Here is a 21421-nt window from a genome sequence, read left to right as displayed (position 1 = left end):
TAATAAGACTTGAGCCACAAATCTAAAGGAATAAATAACTGGCTTTCTGGAAGCATATTGATCCTTGATAGGACATTGGGTATATTGAGTGCTCTGAGCATCCCTGAGGCCTTTTTTGGTTGTAAATTTTAAAACCTGTTTTCTTCTACAAAGATCAGATGTCCTCACCCTTTAGTTTCAATAAATTCTCAAAGATATTCTCAGCCATTAGAGAAATTAAATATGTTTTTCCATGGAAGTTTCTCACAGATTCTTGAGAACCACATCCTATGTCTCACACTGTTTGCCACCATTTATATGGTAACTCCTATAGCACTTCGTGACATTCTTTGACATTAAACCATTCATTAATTCATTAATTTAACATTATTATTGCATATCTTCTCTGTGAATTGCATTGCTCTAGGTTCTGGAAGAAATACAAGAAGACTGTGATATGGTAGTATGATGGACTTGGATTTGGGAAGAACAGGTCCAAAGTATGTTTCTCTGCTACTTAATACCTGCATAGTAATGAACAGGCCATGTAACATCTTAGACTCAGATTACTGAGTCAAATGAGAATAATAACCATATACTTGTACAGCCTCAAAATCCAGCTTAGCATAGTAGATAGAATGCTGAGCTTACAAGACAGGAACACTTCCTTTCCATTCTTCTTACACCATGTACTCTGCCATCCACTGAAGTTGCTTCCTTGCTGTTCTTCCCACAAGTCTCACTACATCACCATACTCCAGGTTTTTACCCCTGACTGTCCCCAAAACCTAGATTTTTCTTTTTTCTCATATTGTGTCTTTTGTGGCTTTCTTGAAGCATCAGCTAAAATGCCACTTTCTAGAGGAAGCCTATCCCAATCTATTTCTAGTACCTCTGAGATTATCTCCAGTTTATGCTGTCTAAGTTCCTTGAAGTCAGGGATTATTTTCTTGTTTGTTTCCCCACCACCACTTGGCACTGCCTGCCCATGGAAGTTTAATGAATATTTGTTGACTTGATTTGAAGACTACTTTTAAACCTTCCTTCTGACCAGTCATATGATTATGGTCAGATCACTTCAGACAACTCCATAGGAGTTAACATCCCAAGCTATAGACATGTTGGGCTCTGCTAGTTAGTCAAGTGGTTATGTTGAAGAAATAAATTTACAGATCCTTCAAAGATTCCCATACTTCCAACTCAGGATTGTTGTGAGACTTGAATGAGATCTTGTTTGCAAAGTGCCTTCACAGATTGAAATGCTATATAAATCTCAGTTTAGATTATGATTGTTACAGAATTCAATCAAATGGAGTGCATTTCATGAAGAACCTTATAGACCCTAATATGATTATAGCTTTGGAATAGAAAAAGAACTCGAGACCCTCTCATCCAAACTTTTGATTTTATAGATGAAGAAATCAAAAATTAGGGAGACTGAGGGAATTGCCCAAGGTCACAGAGCAGGATCTGAACCTAGTACCTCTGTCTCCAAAACCAGGATTCTTTTTACTATACCATGTTACCTTTTAGATAAATGCTATCTTAGAGGGTTCTCTGCTTGTTTCTTTTAAGTTTTTCTCCCTATCCAAAGTTTAATCTTGAGAAATTCCATATCCTTAAGCTTATTACATGATTGCTGGTTTTTTTTCAGTCACATCCAACTCTTCATGACCCAATTTGAGATTTTCTTAGCAAATATCCTGAGGTGGTTTGCCATTTCCTTTTCCATTTCATTTACAGATGAGCAAACTGAGGCACACAGGACTAAGTAACTTGCTCAGGGTCACATAGTAAATGTCTGAAGCTGGATTTGAATTCAGGAAGATGAAGACTTCTTTTGGTTAGTAAAGGGCCCGAAGGGAAGCCTGAAATCTAACTTTAATAGTCTTTTTTCTATTTTCCCCACAGGTTACGAAGGAAAACAGAGATAATCTTTTAGAAGAAATCATGGCAATGGTGCAGAACTGCCGCAAATAACACTCTGTTGTAAAGGCTTTTCCGTCAGCTTAGTGGTGGCGTGCGTCAAGTGGTGTCTGATTGGGACTCAGCCCGTTGGTTTTTATGCCATCAAGGTTTATGATAACTGAGTGCTTGAAGCCTTTGTGGCTTCTCCAAAGAAGTCTTGACAGATGTTTTCCATAAAATGTTTAAAAGATCAAATTAGACTTAATGCTGGATTGACTATACAAGATTAACAATCCATTATGGTTTATTTATGCTTAAAGCTTTCTGTTTATTTCCTCTTGCAGTCGTGTGCATGATTTGGGTTAATTATGAAATGAGAAATGGTTTGGAGAATATTAGATGGAATTTGTCCCATTGAAGTTTATAAATGTGTTCAGAGGAAGGGGGGGGAAGAAGAGTTCACCACTTAATCAATTTTGCATGTCATGAAAATCAAATTCCCATCCAGGTGCATCATTAGTCTTGTGTAACTTAAAGTGGCATAAGGGTTTGATTTATTACTATTATTATTTCAGAGCAAAATTGTTTAAACTCCTTTCCCTATATTTTTGTTGTTGTTTGCTTGTTTATCCTTACAAATATTCAAATAAATAAGATGGTCGAAAACAGGTGGAGCCTCATGTTGAAGATATTAAGTATTTACAAAAATTTGGAATTCTCAGATGAACTCAGAGAGAATGGCACTTAGTAGGCTGATTAATAGCATTAGAAACTTGGGTCTGGTGAATTCTAATTCCAGCTCCATCATCCTTTGACTGTGTTACATCAGACATGTTGCTTGACCTCTCTGTGTCTTGTTTTCCTATCTGTAAAATGAAGACATGAGATGAGATGAGATTTTCATTTTGAGATTGTAAGGAACAGCTCTAAAATGAAAGGCCATTTAGTGATATAAACTGCACTAAATTCTTTTCTCACAGCAACTTTGTAAGATAGGTAGTACAAATTTTTTGTACCTGGTTTATAGATGAGCAACCTCAGACAAAGAAGATTTATTGACTTACCCAGAGCCAGGATTTGAACCCAGGCCTTTCTCAAATCTAAACCCAGTATTCCTTCAGCTGTATCACACTCACTACCTGTTGTATATAAAAGACAGAATGTCTTTAGCATTGTGGTTAACATAGAACCCAGGCTTAGAATTCTAACCTAATTTGAAAATGAAACTCACCATACATGTACTTTTCAAAGTCTTGGTTGTTCAATTCAACAAGCATTTATTGAGATCAAACTAAGAAACAGTCATATAAAATGTTCACTTTTTTACTTAATATATAGCAGCAGTAGTTACCATTCTCCTAGATAGTTAATATGGGGCAGCTAGATGTCAAAGTAGATAGATCGCTGGGCTTGGAATCAGGATGACTCATTGTTTGAGTTCAATCTGGCCTTCAAAATGTACTGACCCTAGGGCAGGTCATTTAATAGTTTGCCTCAGTTTCCTCATCTGTGAAATAAGCTGGAGAAGGAAATGGTAAATCAATATCTTTGTTTGATAAAAATATATTCACTCTCTTTGCCAAGAATACCCCACATGGAGTCAAGAAGAGTTAGATATGATTGAACAATAAAAATTCTTGATATAGAAAAAAGAAAAAAAAAAAGGAAAAATTTGTCTCCTCAAGGAACTTAAATTCTATTGGCAGGCTATTGTGATAGTCCAAATGAGATGTGATGGGGCAGGAATGAAGGCTACAGATGCAATCTTTTATATCTATGCCCTCCTCTGACGTAACGAATCGGCGTTGGGGGCATGTATAAATCTTACCAGTGGTAAACTCCCTCATGTTTTTCCTAATCAGTAATCACAAACTAATACTGGAAAGAGGAAACTGGAAATTAAATTAGTTCCCTTTAGAGGTCTTTACAAAACTCCCATTTTTTGTAACATTGGAAGGCCTTTAAACTAATTAAAGTCAGTTGGATAATAAGCATTAATTAAATATGTACCCTGTGCCAGTCATTATGCTGTGGGTTGGGTCTATAAAGAAAAAGCAAAAACAGTATCTGCCCTCAAGAACCTTAGTCTGATGTGGGGATCCCCATAGAAATGACTCTGAATATAAAAGAGATATATACAGTGTAAATGAAAGGTAGCCTCAGGGAACATACTAATGGAGAAGAAGGAGAATAAGAGACATTTTGAAGAAAGTCAGATTTGTGCTGTTTCTTGAAAGCCAAGGAGGTGAAGTGAGGAAGGAGAACCTTCCAGGGCTTGGGGTTCAGCCAGATGATGTAAAAGTATGTGAGAAAAGACTGATGTGAAAATTGATTTTGGTCTTTCATAAGTTTAGTGTCTGTGTAAAGGGACTTGTCACTCTCCTGTATGACCTAATCCAAGTGTTACTTTTAGACACTAAACAAATTTGGGCCTCCACTAAAGCTCTACTCTAATGTCCCCTAGCATAGAAGTGACCCAAGATTCACAAAGGCAAGGGTAGCAGAACATCCTATTTGGAAAAGTTTCCAAGCTGGAAAAGCTTAGACATAGATCCAGAAACAGTATCTATCTATCTCTTACCCCAGGACCAGAAAAGGCTCAAAACATGAGGATTCACTACCTTTGATGAGTTCATTCATGTGATGTGGGTCACCATTGAGGAGGAACAAATTGTGGAAGTCTATGTTTGGAGAACAAGCTTGATCCATGCTAAGACGATAGCATGAGCTTTCTGAAATAAGATCCTGGCAACACACCAAGCCTTCTTTTGAATCACTTTGAAATCATGCATCATCACTGGTAAGAAAGTTTGTTGTGTTGTAGTTTTCCCTTTCCAGGTCTGCATAGAACCATCAAGTGGACTCAACATTAAAAAGTGCTTTAGGTGCTTCTCAGCTTCATAACTACATAAGAAGAGATTAATTTTTAATTTTAAAAAATTATTAAAAAATGTTTTTATCATTAAAAAAGGTTTTATTGATCTTTTGACTTTTGCAGTTTAAGTCATTGACAGCTAAAACCCTGCCCCTCAACAAACTTCTTTTAACAAAGAAAAACCAAAAGACTGTAACTGTCTGATAGCTTGTACAACATCTCACATCCATACCACCCTTCTCCCCTATCTCCCCAAACAAAGGAGAGTGATACATTTCTTCATTTCTTCTCCAGGGTCAAATTTGGTCATTATAACTATGTAATATATAATTATATAGTAATATAATATATATAATTACATAGTAGAGAACACTAGAAATTATTATGTAGAATGTACCTAAGCAATAACTGTTCTAGCACATCCCTAAATTTGAGGCAGCTTATCACTCATAATGTAGAGTTAATAGATTTTTTCCCCAAAAGTAATCTACTTGTCTATGTCTGCCACTGTAGAGTTGATCATGGGAAATCAAGAGAGGGTCTGAGAACATGGGTATGCACAGTAAACCTACCTTATCCAATTCCAGTGGTCCACATGGGTTGGGTATGATCAAGAAACAACCACTACCCATGTTATAATGTTTCCTTTACCACCACTGACCATCCCATTCCTCCCCCCACTTACAAACTTCCCTTAGGGAAGTTGGTAAAAGCTTGTAAAAGCAGAAAGCAAGATCAGAAACCTTTATTTAGATTCAAAATGTCCGAGACTCAGAAATCTACTAGAGATTTTCTGCTGGGTAGGAAAATAATTGAAATCTTGTGCATTTAAAACTTATATTCAGTTTTCTATCTTATTCATAGCTCTTTGTAGATTTATATCTATCTCCTCTCTACTCGGACATGGTTCTTATAAAAGAAGTAGAGCGAGAGAAAGAGAGAGGTAAGAAGCAAAGAAGAGAGAAAGGGAGATTAGTTCAGCAAAATTAGCATTGAGTACAATAGGATATTGATGTCCATTAGCTATGGTCCCCACAAAGAAGGGATAGAGGTGCATTTACTTTTCTCTTTGGAATATTTCTTTTCTCTTTCTTGTCCTTAGGGTTTGGCTACTGTCTAAAATGACTCTTTAATGCTTTTCAACCAATTGCCTTTCTTAGTTACTTGGATGAAGAGGTAGGAGGTGGACCTTGAATGATCCTTTCTTCAAATTATATAAAGTAGCTTTTTTTTTTCTAGGCATGTGTCTGGATGCAGAAAATTCCAGTAAATGTTGGGAAAACTCTTTAACTTTTGGTTAAAAAAGTTTTATGAAAGCACTTGTTTTCCTTATTAAGGATCTCTTGTGGAGGTTGGAGGGTAAATGAAAAAAAATGTGCTTCCAATCAATTAGTTGGTATTTAGCAGATAGGAGTGGGATCAACACAGATATTATACTCATTCATAAGATGTAAACTTTATTAAAAAGAAAATTCAAATGTGGATTTGTAACTCACCACTTGAAGGAGGGTTTATCCAGGGAAAAAAATTGGATTTGGGTGGGGCTTGAGTGGAACTGATGTCAGAGAGTTATTTTCCTAAGAGTTGCCTTCATATGTTTTGCCTTTCCTTTTCATAAACCAGTTCATATTCTAACCAAATAGCATTTTCCTGAGCAACAATGTCAGAGAGTTATTTTCCTAAGAGTTGCCTTCATATGTTTTGCCTTTCCTTTTCATAAACCAGTTCATATTCTAACCAAATAGCATTTTCCTGAGCAACAATTTTATCTTAATTTTTTGCCTTTCCTTTGAGCTTTGGCTTAAGAGTAGAAATTTTAGGAAGATAAACTTTTTTTCTACAGAAACATGTAATTTATATAATGTAAAGGCTTTGATCAAGGAATCTGTAGGAGGGATCCCTAATCAAGTTGCTCTTAAAAGCCCTGAGTGTCATATAGCCACCCCAAAAATCATTCTCAGCCCTAAAAACCAAGAATTAAAGAGGGTCTATCTTTAGCATGATGAAGAAATGACTAAATTTGTTGGATTGTGCTGGGATTTTCTATAACAAAGTTCAGAATATTTTTAAACATTAAAAGAAAAAAATCACTTCTGCTCTGCAGTTTTAACAATGAGAACTTTATACTGTAGATTTTTTTTTAATTTTGTAGGATAATAGTACACAAATGATAAAACATAAATGATAGTTTCAGGTTATGAAGATACCAACTTCCTAGATACACACGTATAGGCACTTCACTACTTTAGTCAGGGCTGGATTTTTAAAGTGATTAGTGGGCAAAAGAGCAAGGGAGTGGGAATGTTTTCTGCTCCCATCTCCCTCCAGGGAGTTGTAGTTTCTTGGAGTAGGTGAGTCTCTGTGTACCCTGCCATCAGGGGTTGTTCTCTTAGTCTGATTGCACACAAGAGGAAAAAGTGAAGGTGACAGGAGAAGGGGCTGTAAATAAAAATAAGCATGCTGAATGCACATTATATGAGCCAAATAGAAGTTTGTAGATCTAATGATTTTAGTAAACAACTTTCCAGACATGGCTGATTCAGACACATAGTAAAGAGTTTAAATCCAATAATACCAGATTAGCTACACAGTTTATATGAAACTAAGTCCCACAGTTCTTATATTAACTTTCAAGGAGAAGCAATTTTCTACAGCTTCCAAGTACTGAAAATAATTATTCAGCCTTCTGCTGGCAGAACATTTGGATACTCTGGCATAGAAGTGTCAGCCCTGGAAATGTCTTTAAGTGGAGCTAATAATGCATTATTTTGTATGGAATACCCTCAGATGAGCCAGCTGACTGGCTGAAGGCCAGGTTATTAAGCTCATGAATTGTGAATGGTCATATTAAAAGTGAGACTACACAGTTGGGGCTGGCCAAGAAGTCTAATCTGGAAAGGTCCTGGATAAATCAAGCATTGACAGTTGTCTCTTTTTTTTTTGACCAGAATGATCCAGATAAGTGGCATTAATAGGTTGGATTTATGGAGTAACTATGCTACCCTCTGATTTATATTAGCTTTAGAGACTCAGACTTTCCAGGGTGAAAATTGTTCTAAGTATATGTCAATATAATGATTTCACAATATTCCAAATCTGAAAACTAAATCAGAATTCAAAACTACCAAGGAACAGGGCAGGTATTACATGTACTAAACCACAAACTTAGAAGCCTATCCTTTTTTCCCCCAGATCATGTTTTTCTTAAATGGTTTAAAATTTTTTCAATTAACAAGCATTTCTTTTATCTCTCTTATTAGAAAAAAAGAAAGAAAAATCATATATTACTATGCCATGAAGGATTTTAGAGAAACTGAGAAGACCTGTTTGAACAAACCTGTCTTTAATGGTGGTGGAAAATGTCTTCAGTGGTGGTGGAAAATGTCTTCATGTAGAACTCATCTGATTCCTCATGTGACATTTTTCTATATTTGTTTACCTCCTAGTTTATTCAGGATAGTATTACTACTTATTGACTTTTTTTTACATTTATAAAAATGTTGTTTTTTTTTTTGAGGTTTTTGCAAGGCTTGCCCAAGGCCACACAGCTAGGTAATTATTAAGTGTCTGAGGCCGGATTTGAACCCAGGTACTCCTGACTCCAAGGCTGGTGCTTTATCCACTACGCCACCTAGCTGCCCCTGCATTTATAAAATCTTGAAAAGACTGCAAATGGGTAGCCAGCTTCTTAAGAATGACCCTGGGGGTCTTGACTTTATTTTTTTCATTTACTCAAGGGGGTGAAAAGATTCTTTTTTTTTTAATACAGAACTTCATTCACACTGTATGACATTTAGGTCATACAGCATTAGGGTAAATTTTCAGAAGCTCCCCCAAAATACTCAGTCTGCAGTACAGAATGAGGATGGAGAGTATATTGGTTTGATTTTTTCAAACTTGGAATTTCTTCATTCAGAAAGCAATAGAGGACATAAAATAAAAATTCCAGTCACCTGAGCTGACCCTGAGCTGGGCAATTTGCATCCTAGGGTACTGAGAGAACTTACAGCTGTGAATTCTAAATGGTTATCAATGATTTTTTCCAGGAACGTTGAAGGAGAAAGGTGCTGCAGGACTCAAAATGGACAAATGTAATCTACAAAAAGGAGAAACCATTTTAGAACTAGCAAACTAGATGGCAATGAGTTTGATGCCTGACAAAATTTTAATAGAAGTATAATTTGAACTCAGAAATTCTGAGCTGCAGAGAGACAGTCTAGTGTCAATGTGGTAAGCCCCAGGAGCTATTGGGTTGCTTCAGAAGGGGTGAACCAGCTCAAGCTGACTAGTGGAAGTGGGACCATTTTCTTAGTAGTAAGATGGGGAAACCCAATCTTTTAAGAAAAATCTATTGCAGAAGTACAAGATGGGCAGCAAATGGAGACTATAGTTTCATGTAATAAAGATCCTGTGGTATTTTGATGAACTCAGGATATCATCAGTATGAGGTGAGAGAGCAAGAGAGAGAGAGAGAGAGAGCAAAAAAAGAGATAAAAACTATTGCAAACTTAGGCTATATTAATTGAAATAGTTTTTTGTTTTGTTTTTTGCAAGGCAATGGGGTTAAGTGGCCTGTCCAAGGCCACACAGCTAGGTAATTATTAAATGTCTGAGTTCAGATTTGAACTCAGGGACTCCTGACTCCAGGACCGGTGCTCTATCCACTGTGCCACCTAGCCACCCCTTTATTAATTGAAGTAGAATGAAGAATAAAGCATTGTACTTCATCTTGTTAGACCACACTCTAAAAGTATTATACTGAGTTTGGGTGCTCCATTTTTACCTAAGACATTGACTAAATGATAATGAGCAATTATGAATTAGGATAACACTGGAAACCATTTCTTATGAGAATGAAGAACCCCTTTCCCACCAAACCCTCTTCCTTTTATGCTGAAGAAAATTTTATTTTTCTTGTTTAATGTAAATCTGTACAGTTGTTCCCATGTTGAATACTACAATCTATTGCTTTTATAAGACACAAATAAGGGCAACCAGGTATCAGAGTGGATAATGCAGGGCTTGAAATAAAAAAAAAGGGCTCAGTTCAAATTCCCTCTAAATGTGTGACTCTGGTCAAGTCACTTAACTGCTGCCATATTCAAATTCTTCATCTATAGAATATGGGTATTAATAACATATACATCATAGGGCTACTAACAGCTTAAAATGAGATAAAATTCTTTTAGCATTTTGCAAACAGTAAAGGGCTATATAAGTATTGTTTTTTATTATAATCATTATCATTATTAGGATGAGAAAGAGGAAGAGGAGAAGGCAGCTAGGCGCAGTGTGTAGAGTGCCAGCCCTAAGGTCAGGAGAACCTGAGTTCAAATCTGACCTCAGAAACTTAGTATGTGACCTTGGGTAAGACTCTGTGATTGCCCCTTATCTGGGACAATCTCCAGTCATCCTGAATCATATCTGGCCACTGGATCCAGATGGCTCTGGAGTAGAAAGTGAGATTTTTGTCTTAGCACAGTACCCTCTCACTCAAATCCAAATCACTTCTTTGTCATGGCTTCACCTCCCCTGATGTCATGGCCTTCTTTGAAAATGAAGGAGAGAGGCAACTAGGTGGCACAATGGATAGATCACTGGCCTTGGAGTCAGGAGGACTTGAGTTCAAATCTGACCTCAGACACTTATTAATTACCTACCTGTGTGACCTTGGGTAAATCACTTAACTGTATTGCCTTGCAAAAACAAAAAACAAACCCAAAAACCTAAGGTCAAAAAATATCAAGTAGTAGTAGTGAAAGGGACAGAATGAGAGTTCAAGTGAGAATAAAAGCTTGCATTCTTATTGAATTACATTCTTGTTAACATGCAACCTGTCTTGTATGAGTTTGCTCAAGAATGACCAAGTCAGAATTTATTAAAATTCCATTCTCAAAGCAAAAGAAAGCCACTTTTCTTTCCTCCCTCCCCCAAAGGATAACAACTGTAGCAAATCAAAACACCTGAACCCATGAATCTTTGTAAACATTTTAATTACAAAAACAAAGATGTGGATCTATGTCCTATGATACATTAAGGGTTCCTTGGCTTCAGAAACAGGCATGCATCCCTGCAAACTAAACAGGAACACATAGCCTTTTTCTAGAAATAACTCTTACTGAAAGTTAGGACCATCGTAAGATGGCTTTCCATGCACAGATTTGTGTTTTGTTGTTTTTCTTAAACTGGATTTCTTAATTCATCTGCTATCGATATGTGTTTTAGTTCTTTTACAAAATACTTTAAACATAACTGCATGCACTATAGCATCTCCTGAAATATATTACTATTGTGTCCTTGATTACCACCAGCAGGAATGTGGTAAAGAGATGAGGTTCTTCTTAAAAACTTAAGATTTTACTGTATCATATTGTAACAGCTCATTATATATATTCAATGCTACTATTCAGAATTTTTCATGGTGATGCATTATGTATAAAATTGCCAATTATTTAACATGCAATTAGCTTCTTTTAGTAATGGCTGAAAATAGTAGTCCGTGTATGCACTACTTATGTTATGTTACGATACTAAATGGCTTTTGTTGGTTATTCCAATTTGTAATTGCTTGAGCCCTCCCAGAAATCCACCTCAGCAGGTCTGGTAGCCTGGAATTATTGGGGCAATTGAATGGGAAAAGGAGAGAGAGCACAAAGGTTTTAGTCATAAAGGGAAAAGTTTCTGAGAACCTGAGATAGAGTTGCATTGTGATTTAAGAAGCTCTCATGTTTCAAGTGAAGGTCCTCCCATAGTCTGACCTATCAGCTTTTTTTGTTTGTTTGTTTGGTTGTTTTAAACTTCCTGGATCTTGAGTTCCAGAGAAAGATTTTTGAAATCTGTCCATTACAGGGGACAGGACAAGTTGTCTTCTGAAAGTGAGTCCCCTGCAGCCCTCAGGCCCCTCATGACTCTTCGGATAAACTTTGTTGAGAAGCTGTGTCATCCAGACCCATGTCCTCCTGACTGGCCCTCCGACAGATCACACTAAGACTCTCTGCCATTGCCTGGGGAAGAGGTTGATCGCGAAGCTGACCCTGTTCTGTAGCATATGTCGTTTCACAAGGCTCTGAGAACTGTTTCCAAAACAAAAAAAGAAGTATTCAATTAGCTTAGTCAATGTCCCTAGTTTAATACTCTTCAGTAACATGCATCTCTGTGAATAGACCCTCTGTGAAGGGATGTAATGGTCCAAAGTGACCTTGGAAACTCTGGTAAGACAATGACTCCCATTCAGTAAACTGGAATAGATTGTGCTCTGGTCAGAAAATGAGTTGATGATGGCCTATTTAAAATTCTACTTTTAACACAGGGTTTTGCAAATTGTAGATGCTTTTCTCATGTAATGTGGGCATCAATGTATTGGAATGATGTGACCTCAGGAAACAAGATCATTTATATTTCTAGATTTCCTATGATTTCATTTCCATTATATTTTACATTCATAACAAAAATTCTGAATTTATGATGTTTTGACTCACATCCAATTGAGAGGCATTTTAGTTTTGACTGCAGTTGATTGGCTAAATATGACTTCTGTGTAGTGGAGAAGAGAATATATGATAAATAACAAAGCTGTTATTTTTTCCTTGCCTGGTACTTGCAATGAGACACAAAAGATGTAAAGCAAGGATACCCTGCTTCTTTGCAGAGGTAGACTGTAGAACTGGAGTATTGCATACAAAGTCAGACATTTTCAATATCATGATGAGTTTTGCTGAACATTTTTCTTCTTTTTCTTCTTTACTATAAGGGATTCCTCTCAGGTAATAGGAAGAGGAAGAATACACAGGCAATATTAAAACAAAAGATATTAATGATTTTTTTTAAGCCTGGGAATAATTTCTCTAGAGCCACAGCTTCAAACACTTATTCACAGTCATTCATAGATAGCCATTCTATTATAGGAAATTACAATTCTGTGGTTCTCTTCATGAGTGGCTCTCTCTCAAGATTGATAGCTTATAATCTTCAAGGTCACTGTGTCTTCTGATCACTTCCCTAAGTGACCTTTCTTTTAAAAGTAAGTAATAAGATTGAGAGTACAAATGATGTAAATATTAAATAAGGATAAGGACTGGGCCATGATTTCATCATTACAGGGAAATCCCTATAAGAGGAAACCTTCCCATCAATTAATTCATCATCTTCTCTATAACATGATCTTCCCCCCTTTTCTTTTTTTTAAGGTTGTTTTTTTTGCAAGGCAAATGGAGTTAAGCGGCTTGCCCAAGGCCACACAGCTAGGTAATTATTAAGTGTCTGAGACCAAATTTGAACCCAGGTACTCCTGACTCCAGGGCCGGTGCTTTATCCACTGCACTACCTAGCCACCCCCACCTTTCTTAATATATGACTTTTTCCCCAAATTTTACATTTTACACATTCATGTTTTAAAATTTTGAGTTGAATAATCTTAAAAGTATTTCTTAATTCACTGAGGCTTGATGACCAGAAGCACATAGTCAGAAGAGGGACAGGAGTCCAGATCTTTCTGACTTTGAGGTCAGCTCTCTAACTTCTAGTCAGTCCTTGCTGCCTTTCAAATGATAAAATGTAACATGGGAAACATCCAACTTCTAAGATTCCATTTGCTAAAGCAACTTTTCACTTGTCCATAGCACAAATACCATTAAAAGAGAAAAGAGGAGCCATGAGTTCCTTCCAAACTAATGAAGTTTATGTATTAATGTAATATCTTCTACTTGGGGTCCTGGACTGTTAGAAATTCCCAACATTTTACTATTTAAAAACAGTATCCATCTCACCAGCTTGAAAATAGTGATTAATAATAGACATTTTGTGTACAAATCACTCCTTCATGTTCTTTTTTCTTTCCTTTATTTCAGACCAAGATGATCTAAAGAGACTGGGCCAAATAGAAAATGCTGCTTCCAGTATGGATGAGTGAAGAAAACATTGTTTTCTCTCATCTGAAGATTTTGTGCTAATGACAGCATTTCTACTTGCTCAGTTGTATCTGGCAATCTCCAATAATACTAGTATATCATTATTCATAGTACATGTATTCTAGATCCTGTTTGCTTCACAAAACTGCCAAACCATTTCATGTCTAATTACTTTGTCATTTATCACTCTAGGAACCCTATAGTGAAGAAGATGGAATCTTGGAAGTAGATTGATGGGAATCATTAAGCATCAAATGTTAAAACAATGTAGACAAGTATCCAAAAAACTAGATTACTCCTGCTAACAGAGCCATCTTACCCTTGTAGTTTGGCTCATGGCTCGAGCAGAAGGGCCCATTGCAATGTTGACACTGCTTGAAGACAGGGTATCACTGGTATTTCCTCCATCTGCAGCTGAGAGCCCGGAAATGACCAATGCACTGGAAAAACTTCTCTTGCCAAACAAGAAACTGAGGGTAGAGCTGGTAGATGAGCCTAGGCTGGATCTGATTAGTGCCTCAGCTCTCTCTCGGACATTGAGGTGACCAGTCGTAGAAATAGGGCGAGGCTGAGAGTGCAGCGATGTGGTGGAGTTGTGGAGGGACAGCTGGCTGCTGGAAAGCCTTTGGGCTATTTCATGGACTGATGTGGAAGTTTGGAACAAGGATGGATGGCTTTCCAGAACAGGCCCAGACAAACTTGAAATGGGTGGTCTTTGGATGAAGGTCCCATGAGACTGAGCAGACTGACTCCTGCCTTTTCTTCTGCCTTAACAAGAGAAAAAAACCCAAACATTTTGTCATTAACATATGATACCCCTCCCCCAAATCCTTCATAAAATATGTTATAGTAGATGAAATGTTGACTGGGAATCGAGGAATATCTGGGTTTAGAGTCTGCCTTTAATACTTCCTAACTTTGTACTCTGTTCATTTTGCACATATGTATAATGGGGACAGGGAGGAAGATTAGACTTAATCTCTGAGGTCCCTTTCATCCTTAAATCTATGACTATGTAATTTCTATAAGGTGAATAAAAATTAAAACTTGCTATTATTTTGGAATACCTTAAAATGATATATAAATCTGACTTATCAGTGGTTCAAGAAGTTCTGGCTACTCTATCAGTAAAGGAATCACAGTTAACTAGGTAATTCAGATATTAATTAGAACAACCAGTTTACTTTTAGGTCTTTGGACCAAGGATTAGAGACCCAGGAAGTTAGTGAAAGAAATGTCTCAAATCCTAGTCTACTGATTTCCTCCCCCCACCTCTTTTTTGCTTTTCCTTTTCTTTTTTTTAAACTACTTATTATATTGATGGAGTTGAAATTAATAATTCAAAACAAGTAAAGTAACCTGAAAAATAATCTGCTCAAGTCAAATAACCATTGAGTGTCAAATTCCAAGTTCTAGTCTAGACACAATACTATTACTTAATTCTTGAGATTTTGGTGGGAAAAAAAAGCAAAAAAAAAAATTTGATCACTTTAAATTTCCCTATGGAGGGTAAGGGGAATATCAATTTTTTTAATATTATATATTCCTTTGCAATCTGATAAAGGCAATGGACCCCTTTTTAGAATAATGTTTTTAAATATATAAAATAAAATTCATAGGTCTATATTGTCATTTTTAAATACAATTAACAAAAATGTTTTGAAAAGTTCCCAGACCATAGGTTAAGAACGCTTTTGCCTAAAGGAATTAAATTGAAATAGATGGTGTCAACTTTTTGGTGAGGTTAAAATAAGTTAATATTCATAAAGCATTTGGAAAAGTATCTGGTAATTGTAGAACAATATACATGTAGAACAATATAAATTATTATTATTACAAAATAACACCTAACACTAAGATTTACAAAGCACTTTACAAATACTATATCATTTAATCTTCACAGCAACGCTGAGAATTAGATGCCATTTTTATACCTATTTTACAGTTCAGGAAACTGAAGCAGAGGTTATTCAAAGTGATCATTCAGCTTCTATGTAAGACCTCCACTGAGGGAGAATTCATCACCTCTTGAATGCATCTCATTTTAATTTTGAATAATTTTGTTAGGAAGCTTTTCCTGATGCCATACCTAAATTTGCTTCTTTTCAGTTTCTGCCTATTTTTCCTGTAAAGTAATACCCCTTTTTATATAAACTTTTTTTTTTCTAAAGGGATACAAAAAAAAATTTATATGGAAAAAAAACAACTAGAGACAGTTCCAAGATCAGGGAGAAACAGATAAATATACTAAGAGGACCTATTTGAAAGTAACTGAAGGGCATAAGTACTGAGAGAAGGTGGGGGGGGGGGTGGCTGCATCACATTAGTGTTCATCAGTTTATTTTCATGCCACAGTTTTCAGGATTTTGAAGGATGCAGCTAAGAAACTTACACATCACAGAATTGTTTGGGGACTGGGAGGAAAGTGTATATTGTTATCCAGACAGAAATGTGAGTTGAGTTACTGAGATGTGCTATTCCTCCTGAGGATGCTTTGATTTGAGACTTTAGAGTGGATCGGTGAAAAGAAGAGATAAGAAGACTCAGAGGGAAGATGCTGATGGTGGAGACAGCCTCCTCCAGTTCTAGAGAAGCAAGGTGGAGGAGACTTAGAAGATAAAAAAATCTGCTTTGGGTTTGGTGAAGCCAAACAAAAAAGACTGAGAATTCTAGGCATCACTGGAAGAAAGAAGAATCTCTCCACATAAAGAGTTGATTGGATTTATTACCCTACATACAATCTACAATCTGAGACAGATAAAACTTCCCCAAAACTTACCTATGATGTCCTTTACTGCCCTCTGTGGCTTAAAGTGGATAAAAAGAGGGGCAAAGATAGACTTTGCATCTCATTTGCTATGAGCAGTACTAGCTGGAGAACAAATGTTGCTTTACTGAGAGCTGATTGAAGAAAATAGAATCCTATGATATTTGAAGACCTGACTGGGAGAAGGTTGCATTGCCCTATAAGCTATTGATAATTTGGGAAAGGGGAAGCCTACAGTGGCTTATTTGTATTTCATTTTAGTGTCTCTTATGGCTTGAGATGGGGGAGAGCTCTCCTAGTCCACCAAGAACAGATCTAAATAACTTGACAAATTATAGACTTAAAGAAAATGCTGTCACCAAAAGAATGTAGTGCTTTATGAAATAAATGACTTTAAAACCATACCCTTCCCTTTTCTCTCCAAGGATCAGAAACATCACCATTTCCTTCTCCAATGAATCCTCAATCTCCTTTGCTGTGTCTTCACTCCCTACCTAATCTCTTAATAGGAGAGTTCCTAGTGGTCCATCCTTGACCCTCTTCCTTTACTAATTCTCTCTTTGCAATTTCATTTATTCCAGTGGCATCAACTCCCTTTCCAACTTCTCAGTGGCAGTCAGTTGTAAAATGCTATCAACTCCACTTTCACAGTATCCCTTGAAATTGCACTTTTCTCTTCCTCCCCCCTTCTAATCTTTGCACTCCCTCCTGCCCCACTCATCCCAGATCAGTTCTTTTATCAATACTGCCTGGATATTAAAAGGACATTCTAACAAGACGTCCTTTCTCCGATCTTCTGTTCATATTATTTCCTGAATAATTTTTCTTTTGCATTTCTAATTTTTAAAAAATCTTCAGTAGATTCTTGTTGCTTGCTGAATAAAATTCTGATTCCTTTTTCTGGCATATACTTTCTTTTTTTTTTTCAAGGCAATGGGGTTAAGTGGCTTGCCCAAGGCCACACAGCTAGGTAATGATTAAGTGTCTGAGGCCGGATTTGAACCCAGGTCCTCCTGACTCCAGGGCTGATGCTCTATCCACTACACCACCTAGCTGCCCCATCATCTAGTTCAGATTTTTCAGTCATATTCAACTCTTCATGATCCCATTTGGAGTTTTCTTGGCAAAGATACAGTAGTAGGTTGCCATTCCATCACCAGTGCATTTTACAAATTAAGAAACGGGCAAAGGGACAGCTAGGTGGCACAGTGGATAGAGCACCGGCCCTGGAATCAGGAGGACCTCGGTTCAAATCCGGCCTCAGGCACTTAATAATTACCTAGCTGTGTGACCTTGAACAAGTCACTTAACCCCATTGCCTTGCAAGAAAGAAAGAAAGAAAGAAAGAAAGAAAGAAAGAAAGAAAGAAAGAAAGAAAGAAAGAAAGAAAGAAAAGAAAGAAAGAAAGAAAGAAACTTGGGCAAACAGGAATGTGACTTGCCCAGAATCACACAGCTGAGAAGTTCCTAAGACCAGATTTCATCTCAGGTCTTCCTGTCCAGGCTAGATGTTGTATCCATTGTACCACCTTATTGACCTGTTATTATCTGGTACCAGCCTCCTTTTCCAGCTTTAATCTCATTTTTTATTCCTCTCAACTTGCTCTGTTATGGTCCAAATGAACTACTCTCTTTTCTCTATAATATATTCTGTGCTTTCAGACCTCCATACCTTAATAAATAAAAGCTTTATTGATGCCTTTGTTTTCATGTTACTGTAATTTCTGGACATACTCTAACCCTTATATCTGAGAATTGAATTCTCCCTTCTTTGAAGACTTTGCAGCCTTTGACATTGTGGAGGACCATCTTAATTCTCTAAGTTTTTGTGACACTACTCTATTGCAGTCATTTTCCTATTATTCTTTTACAAATGTTTTACTGAATGTTCATCCAGATTATGCCAGCTAATGCTAAGTGTCCTTCAAGGCTGTCTGTCTTTTCTTTCTCCTCTATATTATTTTGTTTGTGATATCATCTACTCCCAATGATTCAATTTTCATCTCTCTTACTCTCCAAGCTAGAGGTTAATGTCTACATTGTCTATTCAGATCTCAAACTCAGACTTCTATAGAGATCGTAAATTCAACATATCTGAAATGGACATCTTCCTAACTTTCCTATTACTGTCAAGGTACCAGTATCCTCCTATTAGCCAGGCTTGCAACCTAGATGTCATCCTTAATTGCTACTCTTTACCCCACCCCATATCAAATCTGTTGCCAAGGCTTTTTGACTCAACATTTATAACATCTCTTGTATATACACTTCTCTGACACTAACACCACCTTAGTTCAGATCCAAATCACCTCATGCCTGGACTATTACTATAGTCTTCTGACCAGTTTTCTTCAAATCTTTTCCTATTCCTATTAAATTGGTCGTCCTAAAGACCAGATTTGAACAGATCATTGCCCTATTCAATAAATATCAGTTCTTTCATATCACCTTTAGAATCTAAGATAAAATCATTTCATTTTCATTTATTTCATTTTCAAAGTCCTTTATAACCTAGACCTTTCCTACCCTTCTAATTTTCTTAAAACTTGTTCTCAGGGGTGGCTAGGTGGTGCAGTGAATAGAGCACCGGCCCTGGAGTCAGGAGTACCTGAGTTCAAATCCGAGGACCTCAGACACCTAGCCGTGTGGCCTTGGGCAAGCCACTTAACCCCATTGCCTTGCAAAAACTTAAAAAAAAACTTGTTCTCTCCAACAAGTTCTTTTAAAAAATATATTTATTTTATTTTTAATTTATGGAATAAAACTCGCTTGTCCATAACAGTATAATAACAAAGATGATTACTCATGAAAATACAAATCTCCTATGTACAACTTCCTATTCCTTCTATTTCCATAGGTGATTAGGGAAGAAAGCAAAGTCTTCTAAAATATTTATGGCAGCACTCTGGAAATTGTGAGGATGTCCATCAGTTGGGGAATGGCTGAGCAAGTTATGGCATATGATTGGGATAGGATACTAGTGTGCTATAAGAAATGATGAATTTGATGATTTTAGAAAAGCATGAGTAGACTTTCACAAAATAATGAAGATTGAAATGAGCAGAACCAAGAGAACAATGTATTTAGGAACAGTAATATTGTTTTAAGAACTTTGAGTAATTAAGTAATTTTGACTATTATCAATACCCAAATTAACTATGAAAGACAAATGAAGGAATATTTTTCTGCATGTAGAGAAACAACTGATAAATAGAAGTATGCATAAAACAATTTTATATACATATGCATTTTTGTAGTCATTAGAAGGGAAATAAAGGAAAAAAATTATGGAATAACTTTGTTATATATTTTAAATGAATAGCAGTTGCACCCAACATACTCTTCAATCTAGTAACAATGGTCTCTGCTGATCCTTGAACAACGCTTACTCCTAGCTCCATGCATTTTTACTGGCTGCTCATTTCATGCCTGAAGTCTGCTTTCTGGATTCCCTTACTTCTTTCAAGTACCACTTGAAATCCCACCTTTTTTGAGAAGTCTATCTCAATTCCTTTTAATTTTAATGCTTTCTCTTAACTGCTTATCTCCAATCAATCATGTGCATATCTTATTTCTACGTAATTGCTTGCATGTTACTTTCATCAGTAGAATTCTTGGTTCTTGAAAGAAGGATTTGTTTTTATATTTCTAGTACTTAGCATGATGAACTTGATGATCTTAGAAAAACATAGATAGACTTCCACAAAATAATGAAGATTAGGGAGTGAGATGGTACAATGAATAGTGCCCTGGCCCTGGAATCAGGAGGATCTGAGTTCAAATTAGACCTCACTTAATGATTACTAAGCTGTGTCACTTTGGGCAAGTCATTTAACCCCATTTCCTTGCATAAAAAATAATGAAAATGGAAAGTACATAGTAGGTACTTAAGCAATAGCTGCTGTCTTGACTTGTAAGATTAAAAAAAATACAATTAAACAAAACAATTGCTTCAATTGTGATGTCAGATAATATATACAATATTCTATATTTGATCCCCATCTTTCTGCTGAGAAGATAGAAGCACATTATTTTATATTTTCTCTATGACTAAGAATTATTTTAGTTAGAGTTCTGCTTTTAATGTTTATAGTTAAATTATTATAATAATTATTGTATATCTTTTTATTTATTTCATTCTGCATCATTTCAAACAAATCTTTCTCAAAATCCCTCATATATTAAACAGGCAGTTTCTATACAAGAAAATAAAAACTATATATAATGATATGAAAAAATGTTCTAAATCATTATTGATTAGAGCAAGGCAAATTAAAACACTTATGAGGTACTACTTCACACCTATCAGGTTGCCTAAGATGACAAAAATGAAAAACAACTCATGCTGGAAAGGTTGTGGGAGAATTGGGACATAAATGCACTGGTTGTGGAGTTTTGAACCAATCATTTTGGAAAGCAATATGGAACTATGCTTAAGCAGCAATGAACTGCTCATACCCTTTGACCCAGCAATTCCAATTCTAGGCCTATATCCAGAAGAAATCATAAAAAATGGGAAAAGTCCCACATGTTCCAAAATATTTGTAGCAGCTCTTTTTGTAGTGTCAAAGAATTGGAAATTGCTTGTCAGTTGGGGAAATGGCTGAGCAAATTATGGTACATGAATGTTATAGAATACAATATGTTGTTCTATAAGAAACCATGAATGGCTGGACTCTAGGGAAGCAAGGAAAGAATTACAGGAACTGATGCTGAGCAAAGGAAGCAGAACTAAGAGAACATTGTACACATTAACAACAACATTGTGAGATGATCAACTATGATGTATGGTGCTTCTCTCAGCAGTTCAGAGAGCTTGGACAACCCTGGGAGACCTATTATAGACAATGCTATCCACATCCAGACCAAAAGAAAAAAAACCCAGAAAAACAAAAACCACAGAATCTGAATGAACAACCATGTCCACTTTAAAAAAAAAAATCTATGTTTTTCCTTCCTATCCCATGGTTTTCTTTCTTTTCCCCTA

General features: G+C 36.3%; 2 protein-coding genes across 3 annotated transcripts in view; one reads left to right on the top strand and one right to left on the bottom strand.

Moving 5' to 3' along the window:
• NTPCR (nucleoside-triphosphatase, cancer-related) overlaps positions 1-9263 on the top strand; it is a 41921-nt gene extending 32658 nt beyond the window's left edge. The window contains exons 5-6 of one of the 2 annotated variants that reach the window (XR_012475759.1): positions 1891-4687; positions 8023-9263. Coding sequence is in view for 1 of the 2 variants with exons in the window: in XM_074222997.1 (XP_074079098.1) it covers positions 1891-1959 (69 nt within the window). In the remaining variant the exon portion in view is untranslated. Of the gene's footprint in view, positions 1-1890 lie in introns of both variants that reach the window. The other variant, XM_074222997.1, reaches the window with a different exon arrangement.
• A 1520-nt stretch (positions 9264-10783) lies between these two features.
• PCNX2 (pecanex 2) overlaps positions 10784-21421 on the bottom strand; it is a 413266-nt gene continuing 402628 nt past the window's right edge. The window contains exons 33-34 of the mRNA XM_074222998.1: positions 13988-14436; positions 10784-11835 (exon numbers count right to left, since the gene is read on the bottom strand). Of these exons, the coding sequence (XP_074079099.1) occupies positions 11665-11835; positions 13988-14436 (620 nt within the window). The 3' untranslated portion in view covers positions 10784-11664. The remainder of the gene's footprint in view (positions 11836-13987; positions 14437-21421) is intronic.

Source organism: Macrotis lagotis, chromosome 2 (assembly GCF_037893015.1).
Source record: "Macrotis lagotis isolate mMagLag1 chromosome 2, bilby.v1.9.chrom.fasta, whole genome shotgun sequence".
Lineage (NCBI taxonomy): Eukaryota > Metazoa > Chordata > Mammalia > Peramelemorphia > Peramelidae > Macrotis > Macrotis lagotis.
Note: the sequence above shows the minus strand (reverse complement) of the source record. Positions and strands in the feature narration are given on the sequence as shown.